Raw genomic sequence first — 23423 nt, 5'->3', positions numbered from 1 at the left:
CTACAGAGAAAAACAACCAATCATGCATATTTGACAGACTTTATAAGTTTTTAATGAAATGCATAATGGGTGATAATGTAATTTGTCAGTTAGCTATTGGACTGGATTAATGTTTTCTTTTTATTTATTCGTTTGTTGCTGATCAGATCAAATGTAACTATCAAATCTAATTTATTTATATTACATACTCAGCATGAGGCTGAGGCATGAGAAAACAAAGTGAGCCTCTATTGGTTGATACAAAAAGGTACAAAATTAACAAAGGTGATGAAAAAAGCAAGACTGTAACAATATTGTAATTTGATTGGGGATGACAAACGGGGGAGTGAGGAGACATGGGTATGAGCAATCAGTAAATCAGGAAAAGGCAGATGGGGAAGTAAAACTAATTCAGGACCAGGGGCGTCACTAGGTTTTAAGGACAGGGGGGGCTTAGCCCCCAAGAGATGCACACGACATGAACGAACGTAGTGAATGAGCACAAAATTTCACAAACAGAAAACAAAGACTGAGAAATTGTTTTCCTACTTTTTTGGACAGATTAAACATCCTAGGCCACCAATAGATCTATTGTTTTATTTCAGTCTGCTTTATAATACAGTACAACAAAAAAACAGAGGAAATGTGTTTGCTGCATCAATAACAAGAAAAAAACTGAAAATAAAAAAGTACATTTTTCTGGCTGCAATCACCAGTTACTTGGTGGGTGGAAGCATCAAAGAATGACGTCTGTTTTTAAGAGTGGCAAATCGGTCAATCACTCTGTTGTGACTCAGATGCTGAAGCGTGTCTTTTTCAATAGACATGACTGCAAGACTGTGAAGTCTTTTCTGACCCATTGTTTGACGCAGCCAGGAGTGCAGCCGACGCAGTGCACTAAAGGACCGTTCGCACGAGCAGCTGCTGACAGGCACTGTTAGGGCAACTTGGATGGTTGCCTTCAGAGAGGGAAACATGTCTGAATCAAGGAGGTTGTACACAGACAACATATTTTTGGGTGGACATCCAGCCTCTGTTTTCCGGGTAAGAAAGTTTCTGGCCACCAGAACCTCCTCTTTTTTCAGGTCAAGTCTGTAGTGCTTTGCAAGTTCATTCAAGTGTGGTTCACTCAAGAAGTTCTCAGATTTAGGACTGCATGCCTGGACGCCTTTTAGCAGCCCTGCATCTACACTGCAAAATCTTTGATCAAGCTCGCCAACCATCCGATCCACACAAGGGAAAAGTAACTCTCTTTTCAATGTGTCTGAGTTGTTCAATTCAGTGCGTGAACCCACAGTTGCCTCCAGGACAAAATCCTCCATTTTCCTCTGTTTGTGCCTTGTCTTGGCACCTGTTTCAGGGATACTGTGGGTGTTACACAGGGCCTTGGTTTTCTCATACAGCTCTGTAGCAAATGCATCTGAGTGTTTGCCCTTAAGTGTGTCACACACAGCTTGTTTGCAGATAAAAGCTTCTGCCAGGTCTAAAGTCTCTTTCTGCAGGAATTTGTGGAGTCCTTCGGTTACAGACAGAATCGACTGAAACATCAGTAGTGCATAGACTGCTGAGAACTTGTAGAGCTTTGCTCTGAGACCAACAGCTATGGGGGATCCAATTGCAGATAGGCACTCCAAAATGGCAGGCAATGTCTCAAGAACTGCACTGATTGATCGCAACTGACATGCCCAGCGAGTGTTTGAAAGTTGCACAAGCTCAGTTTTTGTCAATCCAAGCTTTGCCTGAGTCTCCATGAACTTATGATGATTGACTAGGGAGGTGCTGAAGAAAGAATACACACACTCCAACAAGCTGAAAAGCTCCACAGCCTCTGGGACAGCCTTGCAAGTATTGCACAAAACCAGGTTGAGTTGATGAGCATAACAATGCACATAGATAGCCTCAGGATGAAGCCTTCTAAAATGTGCTTGTACACCTCCAGTGGAGCCACTCATAACGGCTGCACCATCATATGTTTGTGCTACACACTTAAGCTCTGCAAGACCATAGTTTTGGATCTGCTGCTGAATCTCATTTGCAATGGACTGGGCATCAAATGATTTTATCTCTGCAAGTGCAAGGAAACGCTCCTTCACTGCCCCCTCTGACACGTACCTGACACAAACAGCTAACTGCTCTGCCTTTTTATCCCTTGCCTCATCCACCATGATGGAATAGACTTTAGACTTTGTCATTTCAGATACAATGACACTAGTAACTTCCTGGGCACAACAGTCAATCATGTCATTCTGGGATGTTGGTGAGATATACTGTGCATTTGATGGGGGATTATGTTTTTGAAGAAAAGGATCAAACTCCTTCAAAAGCTCCATGCATGCAAGAAAATTCCCTCTGTTTGGGCTGTCTTCACCTTCATCATGGCCACGAAAAGGGAGTCCCTGTCTCCCTAACATAGAGGTGACTGCAACAATTCGTCTGAGATACTCTCTTCTTTCGACTATCTCACTCACATTTGCAGTTGCTATCATCTGTGCAACGTTTCCCTGTTTGCTAGTTCCCTGGTAGCTTTTCCATGTAACAACACTGTCCTTATGTGTTTGTGCCATCTCATGCTTGCCAAAGATGACTAAAGCTTTCTTCCAGTTCTTGCAACCGTTACTGACCAAACTATCATGTTTGATGTTTTTGCCAAACACTCTACATGGGAAGCAGAAAGCTGCACTCTGGTTGACTGAATATTCTAACCAGTTGTGCTTTTCAAACCAGCTGTGGTTAAATGCTCGCTTCTGTGTACCAAACGTATCATGTGGATAGCTCTTCAGCTTCACCTGTCTGGGCCCTGTGTCTTTGTCACCTAAATCAAACCCTGTAGTAGAATGAGTTGCTGCAGCTGCTTCATCATTTTCCCTCTCTTGGCCTGTTTGCTCTCCTCTCTCTGTAATAACTTGATCTTCCTCTGCCTCTCGATCCATTTGCTGCAGCTCCTCTGTCTCTCCTTGCTCTCTCTGACTTGAACTTGCCTGTTGACCTTTTTCTCCCTCAGCCACTCCTTCTGCCTCACCCTTCAAGATACATTAAAACATACTGAATTGTAATGTAAATTGCTAATATCATGACTTCTGCTCCCGCTCCACAGTAATTTGTTGCTCCCAAATATTTTGAAGTTACAAACATTATATTTTGAGCACGCATGTGACTAAAATGGTTGCAATTTAAAGCCCTGAAAAATATTACTAAATTACTTGAATTGAAGTAATATTAAAATAGAACCCTCAAAAATATGTGAGTCAGGCTAATTTGACTTATATATATCTCTCTCTCTTTGCTCTCTCCACTTTCTAACCTTGACTCTCCTAAATAAAAGCTCAAGTTAAACAGGTCTTATATGTTGTACCGTGACTGAAATGTTTCATATTTCATATCCATATTGAGTCCCATAAAATTCTAATCAGACTGTCTCCATCACAAATGACTCCATCCTTTGACTCACCTCTCCAGCAGACGTCTCTCCCCTCTGCCTCTCTGTGCTCCTCTGCCCTGACTCCTACAGGTTAATGGGGATGGAGTGATTATTATTATTTCCACTGATGATAACCATACCTGAATGAGCTCAGCTGGATTTTTCAGAGCTAAAACGAGTGACAGAAATTAAAATTATGCTAACAATTTAACTTAGTGCGCTAGCCAGGTTTTTATTTACAAAATGGGGAGCACCTGGTTCATTATTTACATGGGACTCTCTGCTGTTAGCTGGAGCTAACTAATTGTTACTACCAGCCAGTGATGAAGACTTACTTTCTTGAAAAACTTGAGTATATCCATGATTTCTTGCCGTTTGCCACATGCACGCTAGTGTTTCTGCAGGTGTATACGAGCGGAGTGTAAAGTAGCAGTGAAAACGAGGACTGGATTTTCAGTCATGTGGATGTCCCCTGTGAACAACTGGAACGGATTGGATAACGAAGCACTGACGCTACCTTAACAATGTAAAGCGAAAGGGACCAACCGAGTTATGATCATATTTGTGTGAATAGCGACAGGTTTATATTATTATTTCTTTAAACTCATATTCCTGCATCTTTATATTGAATTTGTCTGCAAGTTCTGTAAAAAAAAAATCGAATAAGTTAAAAAAAAACAAAACCCCCAAAAAAACCCCACCAAATTATTTAGGGGGGCTTAAGAATATTTTAGGGAGGCTTCAGCACCCCTAAAATAGGCCTAACGACGCCACTGTTCAGGACAGAAAAGAAAATCAGGACATAACAACCTGAATACTAACACTAACAAGAATATGGTACAAAGGGATCAATGCATAAGCGCAAGAGGAGACAGAGGGAGGCACAAATAGAAACAATGGGGAGACTGCTACAAATAATAACACTAATAAACGAGATGTGAACCAGAGTACAAGATATCACAAAAACTGAACTCATCACTAGTAAAAAAAAAAACTAAAAAGAGACTCAGAGATATCACAAAACGAAAGGCCGCTAAACGGGTAAATAATCACACTCACCAGAACTATAAAAGCACAAAATGTTAGAGATCAAACAGAAATGAAAGAGAAACCCAAGCTAACAAGAACAGAAGTGAGGCCACACAGAACACATTAACAGAGATGAAGAATCTTTAAACCCCAACTCCCATGACCCAAACCCTGCACCATGACAGATAGGAAACAGTGTGCAAGAAAAAAGCAAAGGACAGACAGAAGGTTGTGGAAAAGGTGAATATTTACATTTTGTCTGAACTTAAAAGGTCCTCGTTATTGCAGATATGTGAAGTGCTTTCACTGTACTTTCTCTGAAAGCATACATTTCACTGGAGGCTGAACATTCTGATAATAACTGTGGTAGCAACAATAGTTGGAATCCAAATAGCTGTTTCTCCACAATCATCTTATTGAAGCCCAAAGACTAGAATATCAGAAAATAATGCATAACTGCTGGCGTAAATTATGACTATTGACACAATGACCTGTTCAAACTACCTTTTGAGCCAAACATCTGGATTTATTGTTTGTTTCTCTATATCATTCTAGTGATTCAGGATGATGGAGGTCAAAAATGGCAAGTTAAAGTGAAACCGCTGCAGCCAGCTCATCGCTAAGAGCGGATACAGGCATAGATTCAGGAATCGAGCGGCCATCAGCCACCTCCTGTAAATGGATGATATCAAGCTGTATGCCAGGATTGAGCGAGACATCAAGTCACTGATCCACCTCACCAGGATATACAGCGAGGACATCAGGATGTCATTCGGTCTGGATGAGTGTGGCCAAATGGTTGCAAAGAGAGCTCCCAGTGGTAACAGGAGCATTAGGAGCTGTAACCCTGAAACTGGAGAGTTGGCTCCAGCAGATTCCAGGCACATCAGAGGTCTCAGTCTCTGTAAACTTTTTTTTTGTCATATATATATTTCTATTCTATTTCCTTTATTGTGCTTACTGTAGTTCTTTATAATTGTCTTTATTGTTTTTTAATTATTATTAGTTCAATTTATACGTTTTATAAACAAACTTTGACATTTGAAACAGAAGGGTGCAGTCCTGGGAATCGCAAATAGGCTATACAGTACTGCACAACCCTCAAACCTGAGCTTGGGATATATACTGTACAGAGCCTGTGCTGCCAGTTTCAGGACAAAATCTGCTAAAGAACAAATTCTGAATAAAATATGCAACATTCAGGAGCTAGAAAACATTTTTAGTCTTCATCTTAAACCTGTAATCAGCTCTGCCAAAAGAAACAGATGTAGCTTTTACGTATTTATTTCATTTCATTTTGATTTTATTTTATTTTTAATCACTTAATTAATGAATTATTGTGGGAAATGTTTTGATTGGAGAGAGTTCCACGTAGAAGTGGGCAAATCAATCAAAAAAGCCATCAGTGCTGGTACTGGTATCAGACCGATACTATAGATAGCATTGATACTTTGTTTCTATCCTCTTAAGTTCAGTATGTAGCCCACTGAATTGTGTTACATTTTTTTAATGAAAAAATATACCTCAAAAATGCAATATCTCTGTGGCTTTTTGTGTTGTCTGTCCTTCTGTTTAATTTATAGCTTATAACTTAAATGACAGAAGTGGACCCAAAGTGCCGTAAAGACAGGGACATTTACGTTCCAGGTCTCCAAAAGTATCGGTAACGGTATTGGTATCGGCACTACTTGGTATCCGATCGATACCAAAATTCGCAGTACTGCACACCACCAGCTTTACATTATCCCCTCACTTTTTCACGTCCTCCTCCTCCAGCCCGCACGTGCTGCGTGCTCGCCCCTGAGTCCTTCCTCTCGTGCGTGTAGCCATTGGTTTGGGATGATGTCATCCGCAGTAGAGACAATAGAGCCCTCCTCCCCCGTCACTGTCTCCTCACACACGCTTCGCAGCTCAGAGTGACACACGCTCAGACGTGACGCCAGCTGAGTTAGCCAAGCACCCCTGATGACATTTCCTAATTTATCTGTTTACTGTGAGTCCGGCAGAGCTGTGCATCGTCTAGTCAAAGCAGTTTTTTTTAAAAGAAATTATTCTTATTTGTGATTTTCCTTTTTCTAATAAGCTTCACCTACAAACGAGCAGGCAGGGGAAGGTGTTACACAGCTGGATCATACCAACACATCGGGTCGTGCTATTCGGGCCACTGCAGACATGAGGAGCTCTCATTCCGCTGCGCATAAATGATGAAAACACTACGGGACTGCCACTCTTGATGTAAGTGATGTTATCTTTTATTTAAATTTATTATTAAGTAAGTCGTCGTAGTGCACGGTCCGGTCGGCCTGCAGCCTGTGATAGTCCCCCATCAGCATCTGCTTTCAAACGGTTTATCTCACAGCACAGATCTGCTCCTGAACGCCGTCATTGTGCAGTCATGTGAATGCAAGAGAGAGAAACAAGAAGTAGAAGGCAAAGCATGATCGTGCATTTCAGCGCTGGCTGCCGGATGCCATCAGTCATCTGTGTTTGCAGTGATAAGCGGCGTGTGCCATTTATTGTGATAAATAACTGCAGCCCCGTGGAGGGGCTAAGCAAAGAACGACACGTGAACTCTTAATTATGCACGTCCACGCTACATCAGAGGCAGGAAGTGAAGGTACAGGCCTGCTGGCCCGGGCCCGCATTAGCTTCATTTCTCGTCATAGTAAAGGTTAAAAGACCGTGCCACGGTGATGCGATTAAAATACGGAGAAATTAGACGGTGCGCCATCTACCGACTGCACAAACAGCAAGTAAAAGATTGGCAATTACTGGCCTTTAGTAAACATGAGTGCAGAGGAAGAATGCGACTGTTTATTTTCGCTTGTAGTGGTGCTGATGAGATGAGGAGAGCTTGTTGTTTTAAATAGCAGGATCCAGAGATTTTGATGCCATTTACAGAGAGATGAAGGTGCAGACACACATAAATATGCCAGCCTATGTAAGTGACTGATGACCTGTACCTCCACCATACAACTTGTGTCAAGCCAGCCTCCAATTCGAGACTTGCAGTCAAGCCAGCCTCCAGTTTGTTTTACGTTCCCTGTGTATTCAAAGTATTACGGGAATGGATGTGGAAACCGGATTTCAAAATAAAAGCCAACTTCGAGTGAATTAACAGATATGTTAAGAACATAATAACATATAATTTAGGCTTTTTTTTTTTTTTTTACAAACTCTAATGTTAGATCTATATGACACAGCCTTGTACCCTAATTGTGCCCTGTCACTATCAAGGCCATCTTATTTTGGATTTCAAAGTAAAAGCCCTGTGAATCTTCATTTTTGAACTACTCTTTCAATGACTTAATAATGCTCTTAAAAGCAAAAGTCGTATTTCCAAATACTATTTGAACTTTATATCAACACTTTCCAACCACAGTCTTTTTACAGTGATACCATATCAATATCAAGTCAGTCTGATTTTGCCTTTCATGGTAATGGCCCTTTGAAATTGTCCATAATTGACTTAATCTTCTAACGATTCAAAATGCTCTAAAATGAAAAATTCTTGTTTCCACAGGGTAATTCCACCTTAGATCAACAGTATACAGCCCCACAGTGATACCATATCAATATCAAGTCATTCTGATTATGCCTTCCAAAATAAAAGCCTTTTTAAATTGTCCATAATTGACCTAACTTTCAGTGATTTCAAAATGTTTTAAAATGGAAATTTCCTGTTTCCACAGGGTAATTCCACTCCAGATCAACAGTATACAACCTCACGATGTTACCATATCAATATCAAAACATTCTGATATTGCTTTAAAAAATAAAAGCATTTTCAAATTGCCCATATCTGAGTTGCTCCTGGAACAATTTCAAAATGCTCTAAAATGGCACATTCCTGTTTCCACAGGGTAATTCCACTTTAGATCAACAGTATACAGCCCCACAGTGATACCATATCAATATCAAGTCATTCTGATTTTGCTCTCAAAAATAAAAGCCTTTTCAAATTGTCCATAATTGACCTAACTTTCAGTGATTTCAAAATGCTCTAAAAAGGAAAATTCCTGTTTCCACAGGGTAATTCCACCTTAGATCAACAGTATCCAACCCCACAGTGATACCATATCAATATCAAATCAGTCTGATGTTGCCTTCCAAAATAAAAGACTTTTCAAATTGCCAATATACGACCTACTCTTTTAAAGAATTCAGAACGCTCTAAAAATGAAACTTGCTCTTTCCACAGGATGAATCCATGTTAGATCAAAAGTGTACATCCACACCATGGTACTACTTCAATTTCAAGTCATTCTGATTTTGCCTTCCAAAATAATGGCCTGTTGAAAATGCCAATAACTTACCTAACTTTCAGTGATTTCGGAATGCTCTAAAAAGGAAATTTTCTGTTTCCACAGAATAATTTCACTTTAAATCAACAGTATACAACCCCACAGAGATACGATGTTAAGATCAAGTCACTCTGATTTTGCCTTCCAAAATAAAAGTATTTTCAAATTGCCCGTAGACGACCTACTCGTTTAACGATTTCAAAATGCTCTTAAATTGAAAGATGCTGTTTCCACAGGATAATTCCACTTTAGATCAACAGTATCCAACCCGACAGTAAAACCATGTAAATTTCATGTTGGTCTGATTTCACCTTTCAAATTAATGGCCCGTCGAATTTGTCCATATGTGATATACTCTTTCAATTATTTCAGAATGTTTTAAAAATGAAAATTGCTGTTTCAACACATATTGGGTTTTCATTTTGAAAAGCAAAATCAGACTCAATTGATTATGACAGAATTGAATCATAAAGATGATGTAAAAGGAAGCTGAAATTGCCACTAGGTTGTAATAGATAGTACGTTTATATTTTAAGTCTGTGGAAAGATGTCATGGTTGGTTTGCAAGCTGTTTTGTAATTTCTTTATTTAGAATGACATCTTTCCACAGACTTAAAATATAAACGTACTATCTATTACAACCTAGTGGCAATTTCAGCTTCCTTTTACATCATCTTTATGATTCAATTCTGTCATAATCAATTGAGTCTGATTTTGCTTTTCAAAATGAAAACCCAATATGTGTTGAAACAGCAATTTTCATTTTTAAAACATTCTGAAATAATTGAAAGAGTATATCACATATGGACAAATTCGACGGGCCATTAATTTGAAAGGTGAAATCAGACCAACATGAAATTTACATGGTTTTACTGTCGGGTTGGATACTGTTGATCTAAAGTGGAATTATCCTGTGGAAACAGCATCTTTCAATTTAAGAGCATTTTGAAATCGTTAAACGAGTAGGTCGTCTACGGGCAATTTGAAAATACTTTTATTTTGGAAGGCAAAATCAGAGTGACTTGATCTTAACATCGTATCTCTGTGGGGTTGTATACTGTTGATTTAAAGTGAAATTATTCTGTGGAAACAGAAAATTTCCTTTTTAGAGCATTCCGAAATCACTGAAAGTTAGGTAAGTTATTGGCATTTTCAACAGGCCATTATTTTGGAAGGCAAAATCAGAATGACTTGAAATTGAAGTAGTACCATGGTGTGGATGTACACTTTTGATCTAACATGGATTCATCCTGTGGAAAGAGCAAGTTTCATTTTTAGAGCGTTCTGAATTCTTTAAAAGAGTAGGTCGTATATCGGCAATTTGAAAAGTCTTTTATTTTGGAAGGCAACATCAGACTGATTTGATATTGATATGGTATCACTGTGGGGTTGGATACTATTGATCTAAAGTGGAATTATGCTGTGGAAACAGCAATTTTCCATCTTAGAGCATTTTGAATTCGCTCCAAGAGTAAGTCATATATGGGGAAATTGAAAAAGCTTTTATTTTGAAAAGCAAAATCAGACTGACTTGAAATTGACATGGTAACATCGTGAGGTTGTATACTGTTGATCTAAAGTGGAATTACCCTGTGGAAACTGAAATCTTCCTTTTTAGAGCATTCTGAAATCACTGAAAGTTAGGTAAATTATGGGCATTTTCAACAGGCCATTATTTTGGAAGGCATAATCAGAATTACTTGAAATTGATATGGTAACATCGTGAGGTTGTATACTGTTGACCTAAAGTGAAATTATCCTGTGGAAACAGCAATTTTCACTTTTAGAGCATTTTGAAATCTTTAAAAGAGTAGGTCGTATCTTGGCAATTTGAAAAGTCTTTTATTTTGGAGGGCATAATCAGAATGACTTGATATTAATATGGTATCACTGTGGGGCTGTATACTGTTGATCTGGAGTGGAATTATCCTGTGGAAACACGAAATTTCCATTTTAGAGCATTTTGAAATCACTGAAAGTTAGGTCAATTGTGGACAATTTGAAAAGGCTTTTACTTTGGAAGGCAAAATCAGAATGACTTGATATTAATATGGTATCACTGTGGGGCTGTATACTGTTGATCTAAAGTGGAATTACCCTGTGGAAACAGGAAATTTCCATTTTAGAGCATTTTGAAATCACTGAAAGTTAGGTCAATTATGGACAATTTAAAAAGTCTTTTATTTTGGAAGGCATAATCAGAATGACTTGATATTGATATGGTATCACTGTGGGGCTGTATACTGTTGATCTAAGGTGGAATTACCCTGTGGAAACAGGAATTTTCCATTTTAGAGCATTTTGAAATTGTTCCAGGATCAAGTCAGATATGGGCATTTTGAAAATGCTTTTATTTTTGAAAGCAAAATCAGAATGACTTGATATTGATGTGGTAACATCGTGAGGTTGTATACTGTTGACCTAAAGTGAAATTATCCTGTGGAAACAGCAATTTTCCATTTTAGAGCATTTTGAAATCTTTAAAAGAGTAGGTCGTATCTTGGCAATTTGAAAAGTCTTTTATTTTGGAAGGCATAATCAGAATGACTTGATATTGATATGGTAACATCGTGAGGTTGTATACTGTTGACCTAAAGTGAAATTATCCTGTGGAAAAAGCAAAATTCTTTTTAAGAACATTTTGAAATCGTTAAAAAAGTAGGTCGTATATATGCTCAATTTGAAAGGGCATTTATTTTGGAAGGCATAATCAGAATGACTTGATATTGATATGGTATCACTGTGGGGCTGTATACTGTTGATCTAAGGTGGAATTACTCTGTGGAAACAGGAATTTTCCATTTTAGAGCATTTTGAAATTGTTCCAGGATCAAGTCAGATATGGGCAGTTTGAAAATGCTTTTATTTTTGAAAGCAAAATCAGAATGACTTGATATTGATATGGTATCATCGTGAGGTTGTATACTGTTGAACTAAAGTGAAATTATCCTGTGGAAACAGCAAAATTCTGTTTAAGAACATTTTGAAATCGTCAAAAAAGTAGGCTGTATATGCTCAATTTGAAAGGGCATTTATTTTGGAAGGCATAATCAGAATGACTTGATATTGATATGGTATCACTGTGGGGCTGTATACTGTTGATCTAAGGTGGAATTACCCTGTGGAAACAGGAAATTTCCATTTTAGAGCATTTTGAAATCACTGAAAGTTAGGTCAATTGTGGACAATTTGAAAAGGCTTTTACTTTGGAAGGCAAAATCAGAATGACTTGACATTGATATGGTATCACTGTGGGGCTGTATACTGTTGATCTAAAGTGGAATTACCCTGTGGAAACAGGAAATTTCCATTTTAGAGCATTTTGAAATCACTGAAAGTTAGGTCAATTATGGACAATTTAAAAAGGCTTTTATTTTGGAAGGCATAATCAGAATGACTTGATATTGATATGGTATCACTGTAAAAAGACTGTGGTTGGAAAGTGTTGATATAAAGTTCAAATAGTATTTGGAAATACGACTTTTGCTTTTAAGAGCATTATTAAGTCATTGAAAGAGTAGTTCAAAAATGAAGATTCACAGGGCTTTTACTTTGAAATCCAAAATAAGATGGCCTTGATAGTGACAGGGCACAATTAGGGTACAAGGCTGTGTCATATAGATCTAACATTAGAGTTTGTAAAAAAAAAAAGCCTAAATTATATGTTATTATGTTCTTAACATATCTGTTAATTCACTCGAAGTTGGCTTTTATTTTGAAATCCGGTTTCCACATCCATTCCCGTAATACTTTGAATACACAGGGAACGTAAAACAAACTGGAGGCTGGCTTGACTGCAAGTCTCGAATTGGAGGCTGGCTTGACACCAGTACCATACACAGGAGGCTGGTGGATTACAGTTAGGCTGTGGTCAGAGTGAAGCATGCAGGTTGCTTAGCAGCTTCACTAACTTTACCAATGACACAAATCTGCAGGAGAATCACTGCAGTGGCATCGCATAGACACAAAACAGTTTCAGATGTAAACCTGCCCTAGGCTCCATTGTTCCTATTAATATCGCTCTTTAACCTGACACAGTCAGTTGTGGGTTTAGTGATCACCCCGCTGAGAATAATCGTTCAGCTCTGCTGTTCAGTGTTGACTCAGTGCTTCGGTCAACCTGTCCAGGTGAAAGCACGAGCAGTTCTGCTGATGGTCCAACGCTTCTGTCAGACAATGCTAAAAATCTCCATCTATTAAACCAAGGGAAGAGGCATCAAGGTGGCATTTAAAAGGTGGTTAAACTGATTAACAGCAGCTGATTAACTCTGAAATATTTTCAACCTATGTATAAAACACAGGAACATGAGCATCACTTGAGATTACTTTAAAAAAAATGATCACATCAGAGTGATGTAGTAGCTTGAAGGACATGAAGGTTAACACCCTCATCTTCCCTGTGATGAGTATGCATATTCTTTATGTGCTTGAGTTTAATGTCAGAAGGCACACACATCAGGAAACCATAGAAACAATGTTACAGCCACGTAGGTGTCCAAAATCACTCTCTATGTTCTACTTTCACACTATATATAATGATAATGTGTGTGTCTGCAGTATTTCAGTGTCCTTAGAAAGTTCCTCATGGAAAAGTACAGTAGGTACATTGTATCATACAGATCCAACAATAATCACTGGGCAAGATATAAAATGGCAATGATAACTTGGCATCTTAAATATAAATCTAGTGTTGACTGAAGAGTAAACACTTAGTACCGTAGTAGCATTTTTCTCCATGTGGATGTGCATAATCCTCTGTAAATGGACAAAGGCCTCAAACAGGTCTTCTGTTGTCACACCCAAAGTCAGAGTCAGCAGACTAGTCAGGATGACTGTTAAGTGATCACAGGGTTTGATTGTTACCTGAAATGAATCAGCAAACTCAGTAGCTTCTCCAGAGTGGAGCTGGCTCGTTCTTCTCTGTTTCATGGGAAATTGAATATGTTTGAGTTTAAAACTTTTCGTGCTCTCTGACGTGTTATAGGCCACAGGAGATTAACTGATCACATATGCAACCCTGCTGTGAGGAGAAGTGAACGATTCAGAGTCAGATAACTTTATTTATCCTAATGGGGGCAAGTGAGAGAGCAGAGAGCGTTCTATAGTGTGAAAGAGTGCAAGGAAGTAAAATAAAATAATATAAAACAACATAACATATACATTGAAGTATTGGTAATGATGGTAATGAATGAAGGGTTGGTTTAGAGACTGCTGGACTGTATGACTGACTGAAACGGGAGCACTGAATTGGTGGCAAGCAGTTAAAAGTAGATGATTTAATTTGGATTACGAGCTGGTATTTAAAAAAAGGAAAACTAATGTGTGTTGTCATCTGCATGCTCAAATACAGGAAGTCACTGCTTTTCATACATGGATCCTAAATCATTTATAACAAGACGTCTTACGAATGCGAAACGAACACTAAAGTGGTTGCTATGCAAGTGAAGTTCTGAAACATTACTAGTTTATTTAAAGGCAAACATACACTAAATATGGCCAAGTGAGTAATAACGCACAGGATTACCTTGATTTCTTTTTAAAGAAACAGCCAATGACAGCCTGTCTGATTAATGTGAAATAATACACTGAAACATGTGATCCGGCTCCATATAGGGCTCCAGACCTCAAATGAATCCTCCCAACATGACCTCAGAATCGCTCCCACTGTTAGTAATGATTAAATCATTAAGCGTTCCTCCTTCTAAATGTTGACGCCGTCGGCCAGCCTTGGCGCTGAGAGAGATGCCGCGACAGCCCCGGGGTTGTCCTGTATTATTATTTTCATGCACACTCATACTTTCTTAGGGGAGGGGGTTTCTTTTCGAGGATATGAGGGAAAAATAGAAACCGAGTGTTGTTACCACGCTGCAACTAACAGATGCTGCTGTTGACTTTTTTTTTTTCCTTTTTTCTGTTCTAGTTGAGCGACTCTCTGTCAAATAGCATAAGGTTTCGGTGTTACCCGCAAGAGACAAAATGATTTGGGACCCAGTGGAGCTTTTCTGCTCTGCTCCTCCAAAGGTTCTCGTGTGTGTGAGGTCTTTAAACTAGATTTAAAGCCTTCCTGCCCGCCAGTTAAACCTTCCCCCTTCACTGGTTTAGATCAGGCTTGTAACAAATGATCACACACAGTCACTCAGAGGGTTTCGCTACGCGTTGTTACATCTTGTTTGACAGTTAATCTTTAAGACTTTTTTTTTACCTTTGTTTGTAAGAGTCGACATGTCAGAAAGTTACAGTGTGAGCTGAAATCCGGTGGATGGAAACGAGAACATTTCAAGAGTTTTAAAGGTAATTGAGACGGCGTTCTTTTTACAGAGATTATATATTCAAAGAATATTTCTCTTCTTATCTTTACCTGACAGAGGGCTCAAGTCCCAACCAACCACAAAACCTCTTCCTGAGCTCCTTTTGTCACTGTCTATTCTTAGATTTCTATTTTAGGATTGTCATTTCTTTGGCGTTCCGATAAAACTGCACAGAGCTTAAACGCCTTCCTCATTGTGCTGTTACACCCCACAGCATCATTGTTTTTTGCGAGGTTTAAGAATACAGCATATAAACAGCAACGAATTAAAATACACTGACAATTAATGGCCTTTAAAATGTCCATGTGAACAAGAGTCCAGAGGAAGACCGTGAGTGTTTATTTGTGCTTGTGGTGATGCTGATGAGACGACGGTGAGAGGCAAAACAGAGTGCTAGCTAGATTCGCTAACCTGACTTTACAACCAAAGCACATCTGCAGCGTCATAACACAGAGGCAAACCAGTTGCAAACATAAACGTGCCCTGGGCTGCGTTTGTCCTGTTAATATGGCTCTTTAAATGTGACACGGTCAGTTGTGGGCTTATTGATCACCCTGCTGAGGCTAATCATTCAGCTGTGCTGTTCAGAGTTTGAACAGTTGACCCAGTGCTTTGATGAACCTGCCCAGGTAAAAGCACAAGCCGGTGATTAGCACTGGTTTTCTCCTCGGTTGGTAGTTGGTATTTGGCATTTTTGTTAAATTCAGAAAAGGAGAAGAAGAAGAAGAACTGCACAGATGTGCGAGGGTTATAACACCACACGTCCTATCACTTCTTTTTCTAGGTGTTAATTGTTAAATTATTTGCATGGCTTTTTGATAATCTTTCTTGCGGTGCAGCACTTTGGTCAACGTCTGTTGTGTTTAAATGTGCTATGTTCATAAACTGAGTTGACTTAATGCTCACTGATTGGCCAGCTTGTGCTGTTGCTTCCATCACTTTCTGTCTGCTGACTGTGGCGATTAGGTGATGTAATTATTTTGACTTTGCCTCCCTAGCCCGTAGTGGTGGAAGCTGTGTTGAGACCGATTGCTGTTAAAAATTAAAGCATGCAAAGAACTAACGCACACCAGCAGAGAGCATAAATGCCTTTTGAGCCAAACAGCAGGGCGTTTTATTTGAGATGTTGGATATTTAAGAATGGCCGTAAACGATCCTCGTGTGTCATTATTGTAACATTATCATGCCTTTGTTGGCAAAATACTCTGATTTGGGCATCTGAGTCACAACGAAGTCATCACATACAAGTGAGTTGCCAGACATTTCCTTTGTCTCAAGTGAATGCATCATTAGATGTGCGACTAAGGTCTGATTAGAGTGTGACTCACAATGACTTGCGCACATCTCTGTGCCGTTCTTACGCACACAATAACCAAACTTTTTTAAAAACTAGTTTCTTTATCTTGTCTAACTTCACTTAGTCTGAGGTGTCAGTAGTTGTCACTTGATGTCATTACAGAAAAGCCTGACGTTGATAACGCATTATTTATGCTGTTTTAAATGCGCTTCCAAAGCTTTGTTACAAATAATATACTACTGCAATCCAATCCCTTTTTTTTCTGACACACATTAATGTAAAACAGTGTTGTAGATGTTAATTTTCTTGCACAAAAGGACAAGAACGTGACGGTAAAGTTTACTACGAAAAAACCGAGTCGACAAGGAGCGATGGTGAGCTGTTCCTGATGTTTCTATACAAGAAAAGGAAGAAAATGAGATTCTGGGTTCTCACAATAAGGCAACAGAAGGGAGAATTTCATGGTTTGATTCAGGAGTTGAAGCTGTATCACGCCGGCTTTCATACATATTTCAGGATTTCAGTGGGGCAGTTTGAGCTCACATCTGAGGTGGTAGAGAAATACTTTCAGAGATAGTCAGATTGTATATTCAGTAACGGTGCACGTTTTGTTGACAATTGCAGGATTCTGATTGGTCAATATTGTTTATTTGCATTAGAAAAATTTGAAAATCGAGTTTGCTCCAAAGAAATAATTGCCAGAAATTTGTCCTACGAAACACAGTCGCTGTGAACGGTCACATTCACATTAAGCATAGGTGAGTCCGAAAAACATTTATAGTGCGTGAACGAGTTTCACACGTCTTAAAAATGATGTTAAAGCTGAGTGTACACCTAGAACAGCCAAAACTTAATTTATTAATACATAGAGTAGTGTAATTAATTACTATGTAATATGTAATACACAATCATACCTCAGTCGGTCAATAACACCTGACACTGACACATTAACCTACTTGTTTCTGTGTCAAAATGTTATTCACATCTGATTCTGACCCACTTTGGCAACCAGCTATCTGTGCTGGGTGCTTTATTAGTCATTATCATTCATATCATACTTAAGATGGGCAGGCGGAGCCTCGCTCCCTGCTCCCTTTTCCTATCTGCAACCCACTGCTGTCACAATTAACATTACTACCCTGGGGCGTGTTGAAGGGGGGACTACATACTGCCGTGACTCCACTGTCAAGGCACCCAATGATGATGGGCAGAGTATGTGTTTTGCTTACATGTAGAACAAATTTTGTGCGCTTGGTACTTGGCTGCTTCTGGACTGGATGTTTCCCATAATGCTTTGGTGGTCAGCCAAGTGTATTATCAGTGTTTAGCAGTACAACAGAGGAGGAGTTTTCTGCTGCTTGGCTTGTTGAAGCTTAACGCCAAGTCACACTCGAGTGTTTAAGTCCTGACAGGTCCTGATGATTGGTGCATTATTCTCTGCCATCAACATCCATGCAAGTAAAGGAAACTTGCTCTGTTTACTCTTTAATGAAGACATAGAGGTACATAGAGTAATTGGTCTAATTCACTAAGCCACTAAAATCACTAAGTCATATATGTAGAAAAAAAATTAGCTTTTATTTTAAGCTAGAATTTTAAAGGATTAGTCTGCACTTTTTTGCAAAGAGGGGCAGATTTTGCAGGCTGACTGAGCAGGTTGCAACTCCACCAGCTACCATTAGAGTTCAGAGACTCACCAAACGCTATGATGCTATCACAATACTTCACTCACAATAAGATAATATTGCGATTTTGCAATGTGTTTAGCATTGCAGTAGTGTATATTTTGATTTATCACCTTTTTTTCAGCTACAAATCACAATCTTCAAAGTTAAGTTTTGACAATATGTATTTTATCCAAAGTTATATCCCATCAGTTACTTATGATTTTAAATGGGAGTCATCCAGCGTCATAACATTACATGATGACATAATTTTCACCAAACGGTAATACATAGGCATAAAGAGCTTACTTTATTCATTTTATTATTATATGTTATTAGTGAGCATCCATCAATAATTTGAATCAACACATTTCCTTTACATTTGACACTTTACACTACAGAAATCTGTTAACTAACTTTCACACCAGCTTGTGTCCAGTGCCCATAACTCTTTCTTTCCATCTGTCCGTTTGCTTATGTGTGCGGAAGAGCAAAGAGAGCAGCAGACCGCCTCTTGTCATTTTGTGCCCACTGTCAGCTCAACACAAGCAAAAATGTGGAAATGTGGATCGTCCTCTGACAGAAACAGCCTGTTCATCAGCCTCTGGAAACAAGTGACTCAAGATGACAAAGTTTCCTGCCATCCTCATGCTCAAGAACCCTTACTGTTATATATAAAAAAAGAAGCATGACAAAAAAAACACATGCAGTGGAAGAGATTCTTTAAATCAACCCATTTAGAGTTATTGAGCATCCTCAAAGTGGTGTTTGCTCTGCTGCTGTCTGCTCTGTGTTTGCTGTAAGGTGCATTGTGATGAAGTAGCTACTTAAAACGGGGGTGGGGTGAGAGAGAGCAGAAATATCGCTATCAATCTTGCAAAACCAGACAACCATCTGCTCCCAAAAAACACCAGCTCCCTCCCCTCAACAGCTTGTCCCCAAAAACACTCACTGCAATGCCTCTGCAGCTGGAAATGGACCACACTGCCTAAATCAGCACTGCGACTGATCACTGTGGGGTTATGCAGCGATGGCCCTCCCACTGTAAGCTTTACACTGTCCTCCTGTCATGCATATGAGGGCCTTATTGTGTAATGCATATCAGGATGCACTTCTTTTGTTCTCGAAAAAAAATTGTTGGATTTCTTTAAAATTGCCTGGTTGACATGGGAAATCACTTAATGCTTCATTCAAGGAAATTATAATTTTATTGCAGATATTTCTTTGCTGTGGGAGAGTTCAGTCGTATGGAAAAACATTAGGAAGTCTACCTTTTCTTTCTGGTTCTCGCCTGTGACTGTAAAGCCGTTATCTCTGCTCTGCTGGTGGAATATGAGCCGAGGGAGGGCGTCATGATCTCCCCCGCAGGATCATGCAGCTCTTACTAACAGAAACTGAGTGGCACTCTTCTTTTTTTTTCCTCCCCCCTTAAATATTGCTTTTAAAGTGCAAAAGTTTGTATTTCAAATCATTTTACTTTTATGTGCTCTAATTCAGAAGCAGCTAATGTGATTTAAAAGCTTAGCAGAGTATAGATATTTTTCCTGAAGTATTCACACATGAGCGTGTGTGTGTGTGTGTGCGTGTGTGTGCGTGTGTGTGCGTGCGTGCGTGTGTGTGTGTGTGTGTGTGTGTGTGTCATTCATCCTGCGGTGCTTGTTTATTCAGTTTCATGTAGCCTGCTGTCAAATGTTTCATACAGAATCCTCAGAAAAGTGCTCAAAACATATTGAAAATATACAGTTAGCTTTGTGCACATACTGATATGAATTATGAGACTAATACACTTTACGTATTACATACAACAGCATTATTTACCATTATTGAAATGTTGTGTGAAGAGTCAGAGTTAGTAACACATTAATTTGGCCCATTAAAATGCTGAAAGGGTTTCTTTTCTAACTTTCTTTAATATCTCAGTGAGCGATAAGCCAGTCCCTTTTGTGCCCATGCTCTGCCAATATGCAATAACAGACTGCTCTTTGTTGTGCATCTGTGTGCGTGTGTGCGTGCGTGTGTGTTTTGGATGCAATTAGAGACAGCCTAGGATCTGTCAACTTCAGCTATTAACAAGGCGCCAGCAATGAAAAACTGTCAAATCCTAAATTTAAAATAACAAGCCTGTTTCTGTGACCACAAAACAATGAGTTTGCCCTTTTAAAAAGGCTTCAAACAAACCCTGTACACTTTGTACCCTCACTATTATTTAAAAAAAAAAAAATACAATTACTGGAAATGCGTCAGCCCTCGGCATGTACAGCATGTTGGCAGAGCAGGTAGCTTGCAGACTTTTATCAGATTCCATTAGACGAGCAGGTTAATTAGGACCAACCGACTGCAGTGATTTTACATAAACACAGCTAATTAAACACAAATTTGATTACCGTATTTCCCGGACTACAAAGCGCACCTAAATATTAGCCGCACAAGCTAAAATCAGGGGAAAATCCTGTTTTGTACATACATTAGCCGCACCTGACCAAAAGCCGCAGGTGTTTCAATGTTGACTTATCATATGTAAGAGAATATGCACAAAGGGAATTGTCAGGAAAGAGATGGCTGTTTGGAGACATCACTTTTATTAATATTTTGAAAAACAAGTTATGGGTACATATTTGCACATGTAGTACATAACAGTAGCCTACAGCACACCAGAAAAATAGATTCGGACTACCTTTTAGGCTCAGGTGCAGTGACACAGCTTTAACAAGAAGAAAAGTCAGTCATTCACCACCATCTTTCTCTTCTTCCTGCGCACTAAAACCACCAAAGTCCTCTTCTCCAGTGTCGGATACAAACAGGCTCAGGATGGCTTCGTCATCCACTCTTCTTCTCTCCTTCGTTGTCACTTTCAAAACCAAAGAAATCCTCATTGTCAGTGTCAGAGTCGAACACCCTCAGAAGGGCCGTGGCGGTGTCCTCCTCTCCATCATGCAGCAGTCCAGCCCTTCAAAATCCGTTGGTGATCGTGGATGTTTTCACACTTTTCCACGCTGTCAGAATCCACCGGTGGAGTTGGGCATAACTTGCAAGTTTATCGCCGCTCATCATCCACGACTCCCGCTGAACGCGTACCGCTACTTTGAAGTTTGTTTTTCGCGCTACTTCGTACGGCACTACGTTGCCTGGCAGACGGACATGTGACTAACATACCACTCTTGAACCCCGATCCTTCCGCCAGGCAACGTAGTGCCGTACAACAGCGGAACACACAAAACAAATCGTCTTACGATATGACAAAAATCACGGACAATCCATAGAAAAGCCGCACCTGACTAAAAGCCGCAGGGTTCAAAGCTTGTGCAAAAAGTTGCGGCTTATAGCCCGACAATTACGGTAATCGTTTTATCAACAGCTCTCATACCCTTGTTTTATTCTCGCGTACTAACAACCCAATGTGCTTAAAGTATTAGCATAAAAAGTACTTGTTCTGCTGGGGTTTGTTAACCGTCCTCCAAGTACAGGATTTTCTGTGCTGCACAAATATGGCTCTTTTTCTGTTGTTTCATATTGCATACACACATTTACATGTTGTTAAATGTTGTGTAATTTGAGGAGTTATTTGAATAAGAGAAATAAAAAACTAAAGAACATCTCAAATGTAACTAGGGCCTTTAAACTTTTTTTATATAACTGCTTAAAAAAAGTTTGGAGCCGCTGCTCTTTAATTCTTGGACATTCTTACTTTGTGATATTTTCTTGAAAACATCAAGTTTTTCTTATTTCAATTTTAATTAAATGCTCTATCTCACAGTTATAAATAATTTTAAGAAATCCTGGAGAAATCCTTTTGGTTTGGTCCATTTTGGCCAAACCTGACCTCTGAAATCCATCTAACCCTGCCAACCAGACCAATCACATCCAATCTCCTTGGCAGATGTGAAAATAGGATCTTTTATCAATCTTTAATGTTGCCTTTGAAGCACCGAATGGGCTTAATTTAGAAGATTAGGCAGAATTCCTAATTGAAACTTTAAAAGCTGTGGTGTCTTTTGTTCTTGCTGTGAAACAACATCCTAACATCACTGGTGTGCTTTGAGTGTTTTCCTTTTTTCTCTGTAGCTGAGTGAAAATGCCACTAACCAGCCTGCACTTTACAGCATGTGACAGAAAAGTAATCAGAGTGATAGAGACTTCCACCATGACAAAACTGGGTCATTGTAACACCCACCCCCTTCACCACAGGCAAGGCTGAAAGAGGAAAAAAAGATGAGGATGTCATCACCAGACTCTGTGCGTGGATATAAGCATGGGGACGCTGGAGCGCGGTTTGCTTTCTCTATGGGTTGGTAACTGTGTTGTGATGGGACCGAAGGCATCCCCAGATCACTTTGACATGTCCCTTCCTTCCCCGTAGTCTGTGGTTTATAGTGTCACGTTATAATCTGCCTCCCTGTATTTTATCTCTACCCTCTTTTGTTTCTGTCAGCCGGTGTCGTCCCGAGCTATCTGTTCCTCCCAGCACCCACTTTAACCTGTTAGTCTCCCATTGTGCTGAGAGACTTTTGAATGTTGCTTCACAGTTGTAAGCTTAAAAAAGAAAATCCACTCTCAACAATCACTCTCTAAAAACAGCTCTATGTAATTTACCAGGTGGATTGATGGTCTTCTAGTTTGCTAGATCTGCTAATATAAAAAGATCAGTATAGGGAGTGCCTTTATGCTTTTAGGCTGAGGGTTAAATTGAAAGAAGTAAACACCGAGGGTCAGTCTGTGAAACCCAGCCACTGCAAGTGCCTGGTTAGCAGCAGTCAGTGTGATCAAATACCGAAAATTAAAATTACAGCTAGGAAGGCGTCTGAGATGACAACATTCAAAAGATGGTTAGAAGTTAATATAATCCTGTGAGGTTTATTTTACTACAAAAAGGTTCATTTCTAAACCATCTTAGTTTGTGATTCATTTTTGAAGTATTAAAGTATTAAAGTAGTGAGTATCTAAAAGCTTAGCCTAAAGGTGTTCTACACATGAACAGTGCTAATAAAAAGCTGTGGAGGGGCAGAATGACAAATTAAACATTAATTTAGGTCTTTTACCAAAAAAATGCTAAAAACAATGAGAGCCCCAGTGACACAGGCCTAGAGACTGGTCAGCAACCGCCTAGCAACCACTGGTCGACTTCTCCAACTGGTCGGCAAATGGTTGCTGGTAGGTGAAAATGGTCAGAACGAGGTGTACAGGGTTGCATTAGAAACCTCCTTAAGATTGCATCATTGCTCATTTGCACAATCGCCATGGACACCCATAGAGGGCACCAACTTATCTGCAGTCACTAACTTCTGGCTGTGTGGTAGTGAAACAGAAAAGTGTGGCACATAATGGAAATGGATACTGTTTCCCTTCAAAGTAAAAGTTGAAAGGTTCTGTTTGTAGTAGCAAGGCACAACTTTAACTTTGAAGAAGATTTGCATTGTTTCAGTGCCA

The 23423-nt window shown here is 39.4% G+C and overlaps 2 protein-coding genes across 4 annotated transcripts in view; one reads left to right on the top strand and one right to left on the bottom strand.

The window, feature by feature from the left end:
* Positions 1–403: 403 nt before the first annotated feature.
* Positions 404–4579, bottom strand: LOC146565423 (zinc finger MYM-type protein 1-like). The gene is made up of 2 exons (XM_085288564.1): positions 3428–4579; positions 404–2999 (listed from the first exon to the last, which is right to left on the bottom strand). The coding sequence occupies exon 2, from the start codon at positions 2907–2909 to the stop codon at positions 696–698; it is 2214 nt and encodes a 737-aa protein (XP_085144690.1). The 5' UTR covers positions 2910–2999; positions 3428–4579; the 3' UTR covers positions 404–695.
* Positions 4580–6313: 1734 nt separating this feature from the next.
* The window catches only part of LOC146565422 (uncharacterized), a 31158-nt gene continuing 14048 nt past the window's right edge, over positions 6314–23423 (top strand). Inside the window, exons 1-3 of one of the 3 annotated variants that reach the window (XM_085288558.1) lie at positions 6314–6419; positions 6510–6661; positions 22185–22284. The gene's annotated coding sequence lies outside the window, so the exon portion shown is untranslated. Of the gene's footprint in view, positions 6420–6509; positions 6662–22184; positions 22289–23423 lie in introns of all 3 variants that reach the window. The other 2 variants (XM_085288559.1, XM_085288557.1) reach the window with 2 other exon arrangements.

The sequence above is a fragment of the Mchenga conophoros genome, linkage group LG10 (genome assembly GCF_057382185.1).
Source record: "Mchenga conophoros isolate Kocher_MC1m ecotype Shallow Benthic linkage group LG10, M_conophoros_male_GT1.1, whole genome shotgun sequence".
Lineage (NCBI taxonomy): Eukaryota > Metazoa > Chordata > Actinopteri > Cichliformes > Cichlidae > Mchenga > Mchenga conophoros.
This window is presented reverse-complemented; position numbering and strand designations above follow the sequence as displayed.